The following is a 17,886-nucleotide window of genomic DNA, read 5'->3' as shown; positions in this document are numbered from 1 at the left end:
AATATGAACAGTATACAAAAGGTATTAGTTAACAACTGTGTCAGGATTGTATCCATTGCACATGTTAAGCTTGCTTCCTGGCATAAGGCATTACTATAGGGAACCATAAATCATCAAGTGTCTTGAGTTTACTGGAATAAAAATATCATGAAGAAATCCTAGATGATAAGTAAGCAAGTTTATCATGGACATACGCAGCCTCTATTCTTGAAATGACCTGTTTAAACATCTTATAGTGACAATGGCTATGGGTCTCTCTTCTCCCTTCATCTTTAGTTTACAAAATGTTTGTGAATTAATATAACAGCATAAACATGCTTTGCTTTACAAACCTAAGATTGCTTTTAAACTGTTTTGGACCAAACAAGGTATCTGCTTTAATCCTGCTCTTCTCAAACAGATAAACGCCAAAGAACGGGATAATATTCAGATTATTTTGTTCCTCAGGAATCTCAAACAATAACTTACAGTCAAGAAGAGTTCTTCTGATGAACATATCATAATCTTTCTCCGTTCTTCTGGGTGAAAAATTAATGGTAGACTCACCCCATGGCTCTTATGGGACACATCACCTTGTGTCTATCTTCACAAAGGCTTCTTTAACAACTTGGCATGTAGCCAGGATATCCTGCGATGAACTTAATGGCCCCTCCCACTGACTTGTTAAACATAGGATTTACTGAACAGCTAAAACTACATTACCCATAAGCCATCTCTTAAGGAAATAGCATCTAAACCTTTAAATGCCAAACATTCTAACATACAGATCTCAAGCTAATATGTGCTTTGGCCAGATGATTACATAACTGGTCCAGCACATAAACAGTTCTCTATATCTTTGATAAAAGATATCTGCAAGGCAATTAGAGCCTCTTATATATCAAGATGAGGGGGGAAAGTATGAAAATAAAAGGTGTTTTTTCCCCATTTGTTTGCACGTTTATTTTAGGGAGTATATTAACCATTTTCTTTTATATCTGCTGTGTAAACAATGCATCAGGCCTTTATTAGAAATGTTCAAATCATGTATCATGAAGATTTCAATAAGAACAAAAGAGGATCAGGTCAAATTGCTTTGTTTAAGAGATCTGCAAAGTCACATTAAGTTATTGTGGATAATTAAAAGAATGAAATAACTGTACTTTTTTATTGTTTAATTTAGGGCCTAGAACAACCCACTGTGAGTATTGCAAACCTCTGCTAATAACTCCCATGGTGGAACATGTAATAAAATGAATACAAAACAGCTAAGAAGGTTGTATATGCACAAACAGATAAGCAGGAAAAAATAAAATCAATATTGAAGCTAAGTTAGCTTTGTAGGTTGTGTCAATATGCCTGTGAATTCTTTACATGAGTTTTGTATAAATGTTGGGTGAACACAGTAAGTCCTCTTACTCATAACTGTTACTGAACTCTTTGCATCTCTAAGTATCTTTTCTGTTGCATTATATCTATATAGAAAGTGAACCTTTCTGATTAGTTTCAGACCTCAGTTTTATCCTTAGGTTTCCCCAGCTGCTTAAATAATTTATCAGTTTTTCATTCCCGGTATAGATTTACCCAGGGCTGGGATTCAAATAAGTGAACAACCGGTTCTCTGTGTTCATGCCACTTCCGGAAGTCCATTTTGGGCCTGGGCAACCAAAAATTAGCTACCGTTTCTGCCGAAGTGATGTGAACCAGCTGAATCCCACCACTGGATTTATCAGATTGTATATCCTTAGATTAAATGAAGAATACACACGCAATACATTTTTTATTCGTTTCTATAGCATCCCCTTTTCCTTTTTTTTTTGTTTCTATTGTTTCCCTATTGATCACCCTTGAGTAGTCTTTTCAGTATCCTCAGTAATCTAAAGAGCCAGTAACCAATTACCCACTCAGGAACGAATGAGAACAAAAATAACTATTTCTAAAAAGACACTGACCCAATAAGTCAGTGTGTCTAGTTGAAAAGTAACTACCAAATACGAGCAGCTCTCTCTACAAAGACATTGATTTGGCTCAAAATCACTTTAGCATAAACCTGCTTCCTGAAATAAGCCAGTTTTTGGATTCACATACTATAGTGAAACCATAAATAGATCAAGTGCTTTGAGTTCCCCTAAAATGTCAAACCATAAAGATATCCTAGGTGACAAGTAAGCAGGTTAATCATGCACAAAACACAACCTCCATTTAAATTTACCCATTTAAATATCTTGTAGAAACACAAACTGTTGTTCTCTCTCTTCTCCACCTTCTCCTTCTTTGATATGTTTCTGAACAAACATGATAAAGTGAACATGCTTTGCCTTATACACATAAGATTGCTTTTAAAAAGTTCTTTATATCCTTGATGAAAAGTCTATGTAGATCAGATAAAATGTCTACAGACAATATATGTACTGAAATGAGGAAAAAGTGAAAATATAAGGTGTTTTTTTAATTGATTGATGGGGTTTTTTTAAGGGGGAGAGACTTGGTCAAAAACCTAGTAATTTCAACAACTCTGTAAATTTAGAAAAATTGCTCACTTCTATATACTGATTTGAGAGATCCACAGAACAGTGTTAAATTTTTGTGGATGACAAAAAGTAAAGAAAAGATTTCATGGAGGAATAACTATACAACTTCATTATTTAATTTACCTAGATAAGTACTCTCAATGATTATCACAAAACTTTTTTGTATTTAGAAATTGTGCACATTATTGGTGTATTTTGGGAGTGCAACAAATATGACCGAATATCTATTTTAAAAGTATACACATTTTCATATTTCAAATTTTAAACCATTACACCATAATTTACAGTAAATTTCTAAATAACATCTCAGTTTGCTTTCCCTTATACACAAAAGATAATCTTCATTCCTCTGAAAAAGCTCTCTGTATTGATGATAAAATAAATATGCATATCAGTTATGGCATTACACATAAATAAGAGAAAAAGGTGAAATAATATGTTTTTTTTCTTCATTAATTCTTCTGGCATTGGCCAAAAACTTGGTAATTTTTTACAAGTCTTTCAATTTAGGAAAATGGCTAACCGTGCTACTGTGATTTGAGATATCTGCAAAAGAATGTTTGTTTTATAGTGTTATAGTGAGTAAAAGTTAGAGAAATAATTCCATGAGGAATAACTGCACTTTTTTGTTGTTCAATTTAGCCTGAACAAATTGGAAAAGTGAGTATTGCAAACCTCTTTTAATAACTCTCATGGTGGAACATGTAATAAAATGAATCACAAAACAGCTAAGAAGGTTGTATATCACAAATAGATAAGTGGGCAAAAATAACATAAATATTAAAGCTAAGTTAGCTTTGTAGGTTGTGTCAATATGCCTGTGAATTCTTTACATGAGTTTTCTAAAAATGTTGTCTGAACACAGTAAATACTAAGTCCTCTTACTCATAACTGTTACTGAACTCTTTGCATCTCTAGGTATCTTTTCTGCTGCATTATATCCAAATAGAAAGTGAACCTTTCTGATTAGTCACAGAACTCAGTTTTATTGTTAGGTTTTCCCAGCTGCTGAACGAATTTATCAGTTTTTCATTCCGGGTATAGATTTACCCAGTGGTGGGATTCAAATATGTGAATAACCAGTTCTCTGTGTGGATGCTGCTTCCAGAAGTCCATTGTGGGCTTGGGCAACCAAAAATTAGCTACCATTTCTGCCGAAGTGGTGCGAACCGGCTGAATCCCACCACTGGATTTACCAGATTGTATATCCTTAGATTAAATGAAGAATACACATGCAATACATTTTTTATTCATTTTTATAGCAGCCCTTTTTCCTTCTTTTCTTTCTAGGCTCATTGTTTCTCTATTGATCACCCTTGAATAATCTTTTCAGTATCCTCAGTAATCTAAAGAGCCAGTAACCAATTACCCACTCAAGAACGAATGAGAACAAAAATAACTATTTTAGAAAGACATCGACCCAACAAATCAGTGTGTCTAGTGAACAATTAAGTAAATACTCAATATGAGCAGCTCTCTCTACGAAGACATTGATTTGGCTCACAATCACATTAGGATAAACCTGCTTCCTGAAATAAGCCATTTTTTAGATTCACATACCATAGTCCAGGACTTTTCAACCAGTGGTACGGGTACCACCTGTGGTATTTTGGCACCTGACAGGTGGTACGTGACCATCCTAGAAAAGTGGTAGCAGGGGGGCGGGGAATGAGCTGAACCAGTGGCAGCACCACACAAGGCTGAGTGAGAGATGGCTGGAGCTGCACGGCTGTCAGGGCTCAGCAGGAGCGCAAGGATCAGTGCTTCTTCAGGTCTTTCAGGGCTCAGGAAGCACCAGGATCAGTGCCAGGCTCCAGCTAGAGCTTGGTGCTGATCCTGGCACTTCTGCTGAGCCCAGAAGAAGCACCAATCAGCTAGAATGTTGCAGCATCTCCAGGATCTTGTGATTTACATTCAGATTCTTGGCAACTGATTCATATTTATGATGGTCACAGTGTCCCAGAGTCATGTGAAGTGACCAAAACCTGCTACAACCATCCAGCAAATGGGGCAAATAAAAACCAAACACCCCTGCTGCCAATCCTCAATAGAAATGCTCCCAACAATGAAAACCTTGGACAGGAAAAAGAGTGCCACCTGGTGGGCAGGCAGGTGTCTTGCTCGGCTGTGGGGGGCACTTTTTTCAGTGCCATTGTAACTTTGAACAGTCTCTAAGTGAACTGTTGTAAGTCGAGGACTACCTGTACTTCATCACTTTTTTTCTTTTTTTTTTCATCAAGTTTTTGACATCTTGCTAGGTGACTGGTGGTACTCGGATATTGCCATATCCTAAAAGTGGTACAATGGGTGAAAAGATTGAAAAGTCCTGCTATAGTCAAACCATAAATAGAACAAGTGCTTTGAGTTTCCCCTAAAATGTCAAATCATAAAGATATCCTAGGTGACAAGTAAGCAGGTTAATCATGTACAAAACACAACCTCCACTTCCTAAATTTACCCATTTAAATATCTTGTAGAAACACAAACTGTTGTTCTCTCTCTTCTCCATCTTCTCCTTCTTTGATATGTTTTTGAACAAACATGATAATGTGAACATGCTTAGGCTTATACACATAAGATTGCTTTTAAAAAGTTATTTATATCCTTGATAAAAGGTCTATGTAGGTCAGATAAAATGTCTACAGACAATATATGCACTGAAATGAGGAAAAATTGAAAATATAAGGTGTTATTTTAATTGATTGATGGGGTTTTTTTAGGGGGAGAGACTTGATCAAAAACCTAGTAATTTCAACAGATCTGTAAATTTAGGGAAATTGCTCACTTCTTTATAATGATTTGAGAAATCTGCAATAATATGTTTTTTTCTTCATTAATTCTTAAGGCATTGGCCAAAAACTTGATGATTTTTTTACAAGTTTTTCAATTTAGGAAAATTGCTAACCATGCTACTGTGATTTGAGACATCTGCAAAGGACTGTTAAGTTTTATAGATGAGTAAAAGCTAGAGAAATAATTCCATGAGGAATAACTATACTTTTTTGTTGTTCAATTTAGGCGAAAAAAATAGCAGAGGTAAGTATTGCAAACCTCTACTAATAACTCCCATGGCAGGACAAATAATATAATGAATCACAAAATGACTAAAGAAGTTGCATGTGTAGAGATAGATAATAGATCAGAAAATTAAATCAACTTTAAAACCAACTTAGTTTTGCCCATTGAGTCAATATGGCTACTAATTCTTTACTTGAGATTCTTGAAAATGTTGGGTGAATACAATAAGTTCTCATATAACTATGGCTGAACCCTCTGCATCTCTAAACATTTTTTTTCGCTGCATTATATACTTTTATTAAGTAAAGCTTTCTGATTAGTTTCCTAGCTCCCAATATTTTCTCCTGCAGCTGAAGGATAGGGTAGATCTGGGAAATAACAAAGGAATGATCTTATTGCCTTCCTTGAAACAACCCCTCCTCCTGACACATATTCAAACATATCTAGTTTTGTGTTCAAGGAAAATCTGCTGGTGGATCCAAACAACAAAAGCAATACCCATGGGGGGGGGGGGGAACCTGTGAAGAAAGTTTTCCTTATGGAGTATATTAGTGGACACCATACCATCCCCCTTTTCAAACATTCTATACAAAACAAAGCTACATCTCCCAATTTGCTCAAGGAGTTCAGGGTCAGAACTAGAACTATGTACAAGACACTCAAGTGAGGATTTGACTCCAGATAGATCAGAAACTGCTAAGAAAGGGTTCTAAAGAGTTCAGTTGGGCTGGCTGGCCAGGAAAAACTTCTTTGGGTTTCAGAATGCAATAAGTGTGCAAAAACGTTGATAGACAAGGAACCATTAAGTAACTTTATGCCCCTGTATTTCTCAATAGAATTCTTGAAGACCTTATTCTGGGGTTTATTCATTTCCAAATTGTCAAGGCAATTGAGAAGAGATTAGCAGCGATGAGAATTAGGGAAAGGAGGGCTGTGAACATGTTGTATGGAAATTGTTAAGCTAACTTTTTAGGGTTCAGTGTAAAAGAGAAGAGAGCATGGATTCCCTATTACTGGATGTTGATTTCTACATCCTAGAATACTAATGTACCAGGGGAGTTATTAATGTCCTTTATTAACCTTTTAAAACAAAACAATAATTCTATGTTTTCTTTATTCCAGGTTCTTCTGTGTATTAAAGATGCTGTAAGTTTTACTATTAATTTCACAATGGTACTCTCCAAAATGAAGGTTCCTTTCTTTGAATGTCTGCGCTGAGATTTTTGATCATAACTAATTGCATCATTATCCCAAAGGACACATTTTTCCCATGTATTTAAATAATAAACACAATAACCCATTTCATAGGTTCAAGTAATACACTGTACCACGGCAGCCACAAGAGATGATGTAATGTTTTTGACAGCACCTTGTGTAAATCCATGACACAATCATCAAATATAATGTAAATCAATAAAATAAAAGAGATTTAAGAAAGAGCAAAGGTTAAAAAAAAACCTTGTTTTTTATGTTTATTTTTTTTTTACTTTGGATAATTTCCTCCTAGTTTCCTAGTGTTTGCATGTATAATTGGATTAATAATTATGCAAAGGTGGAAGGGGAGGATTTTGAAATCTGATTATTTAATAAATGTATCTGTTCCTTACATTGCTATGACCTATAGACATCTACTACCCATAGAATCTCCTTGCCAGGAGAAAGTTAATCATCATAGCATCCTTGGGTTTCTCCAGATGCTTAAAGAATTTATCAATTCACTTTTTGCCTCTGATTAAACCTATTTTAGTAACCTCACCTATGTATAAATCCAGTGACCTATTATCCATTCAGTAACCTATTAGAAAAAATATAACTATTTCTTTGTTCTACTTTAGGTCCTAGAAAATAAGGAGTTGGGTATCTATTTTCAATTAATGAAATAAATATCAAAGGGGAACAGTTTTCTATACCCACTCAAGGTTTTATTCTCTGTACATGTTCTTAAATTTTAAAAAAGGGGGATCAGATCAAACTGCTTTGGTTAAGAGATTTGGAAAGCAGTGTTACATTTTTGAGGATCACTCAAAGGTAAAGAAACAATTGCATGGAGGAATAACTGTACTGTTTTATTATTCAGTTTAGACCAGTTCCAACTCCCTGTTGAGTATTGTTAATCTTCTATTTATTTAGAAATATGCAGATTACGGTTAAATTTGGGGAGGTATAACAATTATGCCTGAATTTCCATGTTGAAATTAAATGCCCATTCCCATATGTCAAATTTTATTTATTATTATCATTTTTTTCATTAGATTTTTTTGCTGCCATTCTCACCTAGAGGCAACTCTGAGCAGTCTAGAAAGTTTAACTTTCATTACACGGCAGCCTTCTGTATGTTTCTGAACAGACGCCATCGTGTGACTATGCTTTGCCTTACACACATATGATAATCCTCATCCCCTTGAAAAAGTTCTCCATGCACTTGATAAAATAAGTTATGGACTGTTAGCATCAAAAAGAGACAGAAAAAGTTAAATTATAGGGTTTTCTGCATTTCTTCATGCTTTTAGTTTAGATAATATTATTTAAAAATCCTGATTGGGGTTACTAGAATCCTCCATAAATTTAGAAATCTTCTGTTAGATAAGAATGCTATTTGGCCTGAGGGAATTAATGCTCAAAATGCATCTCTTAATGCAGAGAATTAATGTGCACAATGCACATTATGAATTATGGTATTTCATGCATCAAGAAGAAGAAAATGTGTGAACTAAGAGGATTTTTAAAAATATATTTACATATTTATTTTCGGGAGTGTTGGCCAAAAACTTGATGATTCCTATAAGTGTGCAAATTTAGGAAAATTGTTCAGCTCTCTAGAATGATTTAACTGATCTGAAAAGCAGTATTAATTTTTGTGGCTGGCTTAAGGGTAAAGAAACGATTGGATGGAGAATAACTGTGCTATTTATTATAGCAAATCTTTCTTACTTAGAAAATATGGTTATTAGTGTACTTCAAAGAGCTGCTTAAGGAATTGAAACCTTTTTTGGATTCTTGATTTGGATTCTTTTTTTTATTCATTTTTAATAGTGGCTCCATTTTTTTAAATTTCCTATTTGTCTTCCCATATTATTTTTCTCCTGTTGATGAACCTTGAATAACCTATTTCAATAATATCCGTAATTTATAGATCTAATAACCTATTACCCTCTCATTAACCTGTAAGAAAGAAAATAACTATTTCATTTTTCTATTTTAGGAACAACTGAAAAATCTGGTGAGTTTGTCTGATTAACAAATAATTAAATAAAATATGAACAGCTTTACGAAGGACCTTGGTTTGGCTAACAACTACATCAGGGTTGTGTTCACCACTGATGCTAAACATGCTTCCTGAAAGAAGCCATGCTCTGGAATTACACTCTAGAGTAAACTATAAAGGGAACAAGTGCTTTGGGCTCCCCTATATATAAAAAAACCTCAATGTCCTATAAATCCACTAACCTATTTCATACGGAGTAACCCATAACAAGGAAAATAACTCTTTCTTTTTTCCATTTTAGCTTTTATTTGTCGGTGAGGTGAATGTGTCTAGTTAACATTTAACTAAATAAACATTACATGGGAACAGTCCTCTATGTCAGGATTGTGTTCACTGCACATGTTAAACTTGCTCCATGAAAGAAGCCATGCTCTGTTTCACATACTACAGTGAACCATAAATAGATCAAGTGGTTTGAATTCCTGAAATGTCCACAACCAGAGTAATCTATAGATCCAGTAACCTATTACCCACTCACTAATGTATAAGAAGGCAAATAACCATTTTTTTTTCCATTTTAGTTTCTAGAGGACAAAAAAGATATAGTGAGTGTGTCTAGTTAACAATTAACTAAATAAGCACCAAATATGAACAATCCTCTAGATGAAGGCTAACAACTATTCAGAGATGTGTTCACTGCCCATAAACATAGCTTACAGTATGTCTGAACATACTTTGCTTTACATACATAAGATTGTTTTTTAAAAAGTTCTCTATACCCCTCATATAAGGCACACATAGAGCAGTTATGGTCTTTTATACATCAAGAAGAGGGGGGAAATATGAAAATAAAAGTGTTTTTTTCATTTGTTCATTTAATTTAGAGAGTTTATTGGCTATTTCCATTTATACCAGCTGTATAAACAATGTATCAAGCCTTGCTAGCAGTTAGATGTTCCAGAAAAGTTATTCATATCCTTTGTTAAACTTTTGAAACAAAACAATAATTTCACCCTTTTATTTCAGAGTGAACCAGGCTTTCTGGAGAATGTAAGTTTTACTATTAATTTTGCAAGGATATTGTCTAAAGGGGAGGGTCATTTCTTTGAATGGTTGAGCTGGGATTTTTTGCTCATAACTGTAGCATCATTAACACAATGGATGCATTTATGTTGTGTGTTTAAACTAATAAATGAATTTGCAAAGCATGTTATATTTCTTCCATCCCACCCAAAAAACTACCAAAGATAAACCTAACCAACCTTTGTATCTTCAACAAGTGCAGCAATTCAGTCTTTAACAGGCCTAAAAAATGTGTGACTGCAACCAAGACTGACAATAAGTTCTGAAACCCTGTCCATCTAAAAAATCTGCAACTTGTCAGCTGTCTGACAGAAAACATAATGTTTCTAATAGGACACTCTGAAAGAGAAAATTGCTTTCAATTTTGTATAGGCCAGTGATGGCGAACCTTTTAGAGACTGAGTGCCCAAAAACTGGCCCTGCCCCCACTCCACCCCGCCTGCCCGCAGGGCCACTCACCACCTCCAGGGCCCACCGCTGATAGCCCAGGCAGCCCAGCAGCACCATGGCAGCCACACCCTCTCCTTGGACCCTGCAGCATCAACTGTGCACAATGGGGCATGAGGGCAGAGTCTTGTCTATGTTGCCTGGCTGCCATGTCCTTGGTTGTGCTGCTCCCTGTGAGCCACGCTTGGGGGTGACTCCTCTCCTGGGGGGCTGCTGGTGAGGGGGTCACAGGGGGAGGCAAGGCTGGGGCAACAGCACATGTGCCCACAGAGAGGGCTCCGAGTGCCACCTCTGGTACCAATGCCATAGGTTTCCCACCACTGGTATAGGTATTTCAAGTCGCCCCAGCAAATCCTCACTGAATGTTGACTGTTGATATAAAAAGTGGCTTTTAAATGAAAGTTTGGTGGTGACTATATCAACAAACCAGTCCCCTTTTTTTGCTTTTGCTTCCCATAGATAATACTCACTGGCTGGTCACTGAGGGGTCAAAACTGCAAATGGGTTGTGTCTACTGCACATGCCAAACTTGACTCTTCTTTCCTGTTTAGTCTACAGCATGGTTGAACACATTTTGCCTTACACACATAAAATTGCTTTTACAAAGTCTCTATACCCTTGATAAAAGCAAAGCAGTTATGGTCTTTTATACATGAAGAAGAGAGAAAAAATAGTATGAAAATAAAAGTAATTTTTTTCATTTATTCATATATTTAATTTAGAGGTTATATTGCTCTTTTTCATTTATACTTGCTGTGTAAACTATACATAAAACCTTGCTAGTAGATAGATGTTTCAGAAGATTGTTCATGAATTTTGTTAAACTTTTGAAAAAAAAAAACAATAATTCGACACTGTTTATTCCAGCTTGGTCAAAACGTAAAAAATGTTAGTTGTACTATTAATTTTGCAAGGATATATTATCTAAAAGGGAGGGTCATTTCTTTGAATGATTGAGCTGGGATTTGTGCATCATTAACACAATGGATGCCTTTATGTTGTGTTTAAACTAATAAAAGTCATAACCTATTTCATAGCTTCAAACAATCTATTGTACAATCCACAAACAAAAAACTGGTTTTGCAAACATGTTAAATTTCTCCCATCCCACCCAAAAAACTACTGAAACTAAATCTAAACAACCTTTGTATTTTCAACAAATGCAGCAATTCAGTCTTTAATAGACCTGCCTAAAAATGTGTGATTACAGCCAAGATTGTTGATTTTACAAGTTCTGAGCCCCTTTCCACCTAAAAAAAAATCTGCAACATTTTGGCTGTCTGACTGAAAACTTAATGTTTCTAATAGGACACCCTGAAAAAGAAAGTTGTTTTCAATTCTTTGCAGACATTTCAAGTTTCCCCAGCAAATCCTCACTGACTATTGACTGGTGATATAAAGAATGGCTTTTAAATGGAAGTTCTGTGCTGAATGTATCAACAAACCAGTCCCCTTTCAAAGGCTGAATTTTGCTTTTGCTTCCCATAGATAGTATTCAGTGGTTGGTAAGGGGGAATATGTTCACAGCACATGCTAAATTTGCTTCTTCTTAAATGTTTAGTTAACAGCATGTTTAAACGTGCTTAGCCTTACACACACAAGATTGCTTTTAAAAAGTTCTCTATACTTTTGATAAAAACAGAGCGGTTATAGTCTTTTATATATCAGAAGAGGAAAAAACAGTATGAAAATAAAAGTGGTTTTTTTCATTTGTTCATACATTTAATTTAGAGAATATATTGCCCAATTTCATTTATACTTGCTGTGTAAACAATATATCAACCCTTGCTAGTAGATAGATGTTACAGAAAATTATTCATGAACTTTGTTAAACTTTTGAAACTAAACAATAATTTCACACTTTTTATTCCAGCTTCTTGCTGACCTAGGACTTGTAAGTTTTATTATTATTTTTTCAAGGATACTGTGCAGACATTTCAAGTTACCCCAGCAAATCCTCACTGAGTGTTGACTGTTGGTATAAAAAGTCACCTTTAAATGAAAGTTTTGTGGTGAATATATCAACAAACCAGTCCCCTTTCAAAGGCTGAATTTTGCTCTTGCTTCCCATAGATAGTACTCAGTGGTTGGTAAGGGGGCCAACACTGCAAATGGGTTATGTTCACCACACATGCTAAATTTGCTTCTTCTTACATGTTTAGTCAACAGCATGTTTAAAGGTGCTTAGCGTCACACACAAAAGATTGCTTTTAAAAAGTTCTCTATACTCTTGATAAAAACAGAGCGGTTATGGTCTTTTATATATCAGAAGAGGAAAAAATAGTATGAAAATAAAAATGTTTTTTTTCATTTGTTCATACATTTAATTTAGAGAATATATTGCCCAATTTCAGTTATACGTACCGTGTAAACAATGTATCGAGCCTTACTAGTAGATAGATGTTCCAGAAAATTACTCATGAACTTTGTTAAACTTTTGAAATTAAACAATAATTTCACACTTTTTATTTCAGGCTGTTTCTAACCTAAGAGGTGTAAGTGTTATTATTATTTTTTTCAAGGATACTATGCAGACATTTCTAGTTACCCCAGCAAATCCTCACTGAGTGTTGACTGTTGGTATAAAAAGTCACCTTTAAATGAAAGTTCTGTGGTGAATATATCAAGAAACTAGTCCCCTTTCAAAGGCTGAATTTTGCTCTTGCTTCCCATAGATAGTACTGAGTGGTTGGTATCGGGGCCAACACTGTAAATGGGTTATGTTCACCACACATGATAAATTTGCTTCTTTTTACATGTTTAGTTAACAGCATGTTTAAACATGCTTAGCCTTACACACACAAGATTGCTTTTAAAAAGTTCTCTATACCCTTGATAAAAACAGAGTAGTTATGGTCTTTTATATATCAGAATAGGAAACAGTAGTATGAAAATAAAATTGGTTTTTTTCATTTGTTCATACATTTAATTTAGAGAATATATTGCCCAATTTTATTTATACCTGCTGTGTAAACAATGTATCGAGCCTTGCTAGTACATAGATGTTCCAAAAAATTATTCATGAACTTTGTTAAACTTTTGAAACTAAACAATAATTTCACACTTTTTATTCCAGGTTCTTGCTGGCGAGGGAAAAGTAAGTTTTTTATTATTATTTTTTCAAGGATACTGTGCAGACATTTCAAGTTACCCCAGCAAATCCTCACTGAGTGTTGACTATTGGTATAAAAAGTCACCTTTAAATGAAAGTTCTATGGTGAATATATCAAGAAACCAGTCCCCTTTCAAAGGCTGAATATTACTCTTGCTTCCCATAGATAGTACTCAGTGGTTGGTATGGGGGCCAACACTGCAAATGGGTTATATTCACCGCACATGATAAATTTGCTTCTTCTTACATGTTTAGTTAACAGCATGTTAAATGTGCTTAGCCTTAAACACACAAGATTACTTTTAAAAAGTTCTCTATACCCTTGATAAAAACAGAGCAGTTATGGTCTTTTATGTATCAGAAGAGGAAAAAATAGTATGAAAATAAAAGTGTTTTTTTTTCATTTGTTCATACATTGAATTTAGAGAATATATTGCCCAATTTCAGTTATACTTACTGTGTAAACAGTATATTGAGCCTTACTAGTAGATGGAGGTTCCAGAAAATTATTCATGAACTTTGTTAAACTTTTGAAACTAAACAATAATTTCACACTTTTTATTCCAGGGTGTTGCTGCCGCCCTAGGAAATGTAAGTTTTATTATTATTTTTTCAATGATACTGTGCAGACATTTCAGGTTATCCCAGGAAATCCTCACTGAGTGTTGACTGTTGGTATAAAAAGTCACCTTTAAATGGAAGTTCTGTGATGAATGTATCAACAAACCAGTCCCCTTTCAAAGGCTGAATTTTGCTTTTGCTTCCCATAGATAGTACTCAGTGGTTGGTATGGGGGCCAAAACTTCAGATGGATTATGTTCACCACACATGATAAATTTGCTTCTTCTTACATGTTTACTCAAGAGCATGTTTAAATGTGCTTAGCCTTACACACACAAGATTGCTTTTAAAAAGTTCTCTATACCCTTGATAAAAACAGAGCAGTTATGTTCTTTTTTTTATCAGAAGAAGAAAAATTAGTATGATAATAAAAGTGGGTTTTTTTTCATTTGTTCATACATTTAATTTAGAGAATATATTGCCCAATTTCAGTTATACTTGCTGTGTAAACAATGTATTGAGCCTTACTAGTAGATAGATGTTCCAGAAAATTATTCATGAACTTTGTTAAACTTTTGAAACTAAACAATAATTTCACACTTTTTATTCCAGAATGTTGCTGCCCTAGGAAATGTAAGTGTTATTATTATTTTTTTCAAGAATACTGTGCAGACATTTCAAGTTACCCCAGCAAATCCTCACTGAGTGTTGACTGTTGGTATAAAAAGTCACCTTTAAATGAAAGTTTTGTGGTGAATATATCAACAAACCAGTCCCCTTTCAAAGGCTGAATTTTGCTCTTGCTTCCCATAGATAGTACTGGGTGGTTGGTATCGGGGCCAACACTGTAAATGGGTTATGTTCACCACACATGATAAATTTGCTTCTTCTTACATGTTTAGTTAACAGCATGTTTAAACATGCTTAGCCTTACACACACAAGATTGCTTTTAAAAAGTTCTCTATACCCTTGATAAAAACAGAGTAGTTATGGTCTTTTATATATCAGAATAGGAAACAGTAGTATGAAAATAAAATTGGTTTTTTTCATTTGTTCATACATTTAATTTAGAGAATATATTGCCCAATTTTATTTATACCTGCTGTGTAAACAATGTATCGAGCCTTGCTAGTACATAGATGTTCCAAAAAATTATTCATGAACTTTGTTAAACTTTTGAAACTAAACAATAATTTCATACTTTTTATTCCAGGGTCTTGCTGGCAAGAGAAAAGTAAGTTTTTTTATTATTTTTTGAAGGATACTGTGCAGATATTTCAAGTTACCCCAGCAAATCCTCACTGAGTGTTGACTGTTGGTATAAAAAGTCACCTTTAAATGGACTTTCTGTGGTGAATATATCAACAAACCAGTCCCCTTTCAAATGCTGAATTTTGCTTTTGCTTCCCATAGATAGTATTCAGCGGTTGGTATGGGGGCCAAAACTGCAAATTGATTATGTTCACCCCACATGATAAATTTGCTTCTTCTTACATGTTTACTCAAGAGCATGTTTAAACGTGCTTAGCCTTACACACACAAGATTGCTTTTAAAAAGTTCTCTATACCCTTGATAAAAACAGAACAGTTATGTTCTTTTATTTATCAGAAGAGGAAAAATTAGTATGATAATAAAAGTGGGTTTTTTCATTTGTTCATACATTTAATTTAGAGAATATATTGCCCAATTTCAGTTATACGTACTGTGTAAACAATGTATTGAGCCTTACTAGTAGATAGATGTTCCAGAAAATTATTCATGAACTTTGTTAAACTTTTGAAACTAAACAATAATTTCACACTTTTTATTCCAGGGTCTTGCTGGTGCCCTAGGAAATGTAAGTTTTATTATTATTTTTTCAAGAATACTGTGCAGACATTTCAAGTTACCCCAGCAAATCCTCACTGAGTGTTGACTGTTGGTATAAAAAGTCACCTTTAAATGGAAGTTCTGTGGTGAATGTATCAAGAAACCAGTCCCCTTTCAAAGGCTGAATTTTGCTTTTGCTTCCCATAGATAGTACTGAGTGGATGGTAAGGGGGCCAAAACTGCAAATGGATTATGTTCACCACACATGATAAATTTGCTTCTTCTTACATGTTTACTCAAGAGCATGTTTAAACATGCTTAGCCTTACACACACAAGATTGCTTTTAAAAAGTTCTCTATACCCTTGATAAAAACAGAGCAGTTATGTTCTTTTTTTTATCAGAAGAGGAAAAATTAGTATGATAATAAAAGTGGGTTTTTTTTCATTTGTTCGTACATTTAATTTAGAGAATATATTGCCCAATTTCATTTCTACCTGCTGTGTAAACAATGTATCGAGTCTTGTTAGTACATAGATGTTCCAAAAAATTATTCATGAACTTTGTTAAACTTTGTTAAACCAGTCCCCTTTCAAAGGCTGAATTTTGCTCTTGCTTCCCATAGATAATACTCAGTAGATGGTATGGGGGCCAAAACTACAAATGGGGTAGGGAAGGAGGCAATTTGACTATGAGGCATCTCTCACAATGTTGCTTTTAGAATGGTCATTGTAGATCTTCTGCATGGAGTCTCAAAAGCATTACAGAGGCTGTAGAGCTTTTTTTTAAAAAAAACTTTGGATAGCTTCCTCAGTAGTCTGCTTATGTTTGCATGAATAATTGGATTTAAAATCATGCAGAAGTGTAAGAGAAGCCTTTTGAAATCAGATATATCTCTCCATTCTTGGGGCCTGAAAAAGAACTTTCTGGGGGGAACAAAGCAGAGCCCTTCAACCCCCAAAGGCAGAACTAGGAAGAACTTTTCTGAAAAAAATAATTGCATCCTTTAGATTTCCAATAAGAACTATGAAAATGGCACAAGCTATGACCTGGCAATGATTGAATAAGGAGGCAGAATAATAATAATAAAAAAACATTAAATAAATATTACCTAGACTCCAATTCTTTTACTTTTTCTGGCTTTACAACTCAGATTATGACCACTGTGGATTATGCAAGGAAAAAGACTGTAATCCAGGGGCTGTGATTACTGCTGATTACTAGTAACCTATTCAGTAATCTGTTTACTCAGCAACCTGTTCAGCAGTAACCTATTTCAATAATCTTTAGACAACTTCAATAACCTCAGTAACCTATTAGCCATCCAGTAACTTAATAGATGGAAAATAACTATTGTTTTATTTTATTTTAGCTCCTACGTTAAAACAGGTGAGTGTGTCTAATTAACAATTAACTAACTAAAAACCAAATATGAATGGTCCTCTTTACAAAAGACGATGGTTGGGCTATGTCAGAATTGTATTCACCTCACAAGCTTGAAAGAAGCCATGTTTTGGATTCAAACCCTAAAAGTCATTAAGCAAAGTTGGGGTATCTGGATCTGCAGAAAGCTAATGCATTTCTACAATTTTAAACTACAAATCTTTGTAATTGTTTCTTTGCTTGTTTGCTTAGTGATTGAAGATCGGATATACCCGGACGGTTGACCCAGGTTTCCAAGGACTGCCCGCTCATCGCTTTTTACACTGCCACCCCAACCTTAATTAAGAATGAAGTTCACAAATCTCAGTAGTATAATTTAGATATAAATTTTGAAAGTTTGATTTTCCTATCTTTGTAGTAGAAGGCAATGGCAGTGAGAACTGCCCTTTGCTACTCTGGAGGATGGCAGCAGCTTTGCTAAAATAAAAATAAATTGTATTTGCACCAAAATTGTTTGTTTGTTTGTTTGTTTTAAAAAACCAAAAAATAATTTCCTGGTTAAAAAAAATTAATAACTTTGAATGATGAGATAAACATTCAGTTTTGAAAAATGGCACGTCAGCTGGGCATGAGATGAACAGACCTGATTCGACCTGGACAGGGGATTTTTGGAAATCCTATAGCAGAAGTTTTAAAAAAGCAAAAGAAAAAAAAAGGTATTGTTGCCATGGAAATTACATGTCCACAAGAATCAAAC

The 17,886-nt window shown here is 34.6% G+C and overlaps 1 protein-coding gene across 10 annotated transcripts in view; it reads left to right on the top strand.

The window, feature by feature from the left end:
• The window catches only part of LOC120315570, a 31,970-nt gene extending 14,331 nt beyond the window's left edge, over positions 1-17,639 (top strand). The window contains exons 16-30 of one of the 10 annotated variants that reach the window (XM_039360128.1): positions 1,163-1,180; positions 3,153-3,170; positions 5,529-5,546; positions 6,651-6,674; positions 8,731-8,748; positions 9,760-9,783; positions 12,137-12,157; positions 12,738-12,758; positions 13,340-13,360; positions 13,943-13,966; positions 14,549-14,569; positions 15,151-15,171; positions 15,752-15,775; positions 17,119-17,135; positions 17,382-17,639. In XM_039360128.1, the coding sequence (XP_039216062.1) occupies positions 1,163-1,180; positions 3,153-3,170; positions 5,529-5,546; positions 6,651-6,674; positions 8,731-8,748; positions 9,760-9,783; positions 12,137-12,157; positions 12,738-12,758; positions 13,340-13,360; positions 13,943-13,966; positions 14,549-14,569; positions 15,151-15,171; positions 15,752-15,775; positions 17,119-17,130 (285 nt within the window). In that variant the 3' untranslated portion in view covers positions 17,131-17,135; positions 17,382-17,639. The remainder of the gene's footprint in view (positions 1-1,162; positions 1,181-3,152; positions 3,171-5,528; positions 5,547-6,650; positions 6,675-8,730; positions 8,749-9,759; positions 9,784-12,136; positions 12,158-12,737; positions 12,759-13,339; positions 13,361-13,942; positions 13,967-14,548; positions 14,570-15,150; positions 15,172-15,751; positions 15,776-17,118; positions 17,136-17,381) is intronic. The other 9 variants (XM_039360146.1, XM_039360136.1, XM_039360156.1 and 6 more) reach the window with 9 other exon arrangements.
• Positions 17,640-17,886: the final 247 nt, after the last annotated feature.

This window comes from Crotalus tigris, unplaced genomic scaffold (assembly GCF_016545835.1).
Source record: "Crotalus tigris isolate CLP2741 ecotype Arizona unplaced genomic scaffold, ASM1654583v1 scf7180000017576.4783729, whole genome shotgun sequence".
Taxonomy (NCBI): Eukaryota; Metazoa; Chordata; class Lepidosauria; order Squamata; family Viperidae; genus Crotalus; species Crotalus tigris.
This window is presented reverse-complemented; position numbering and strand designations above follow the sequence as displayed.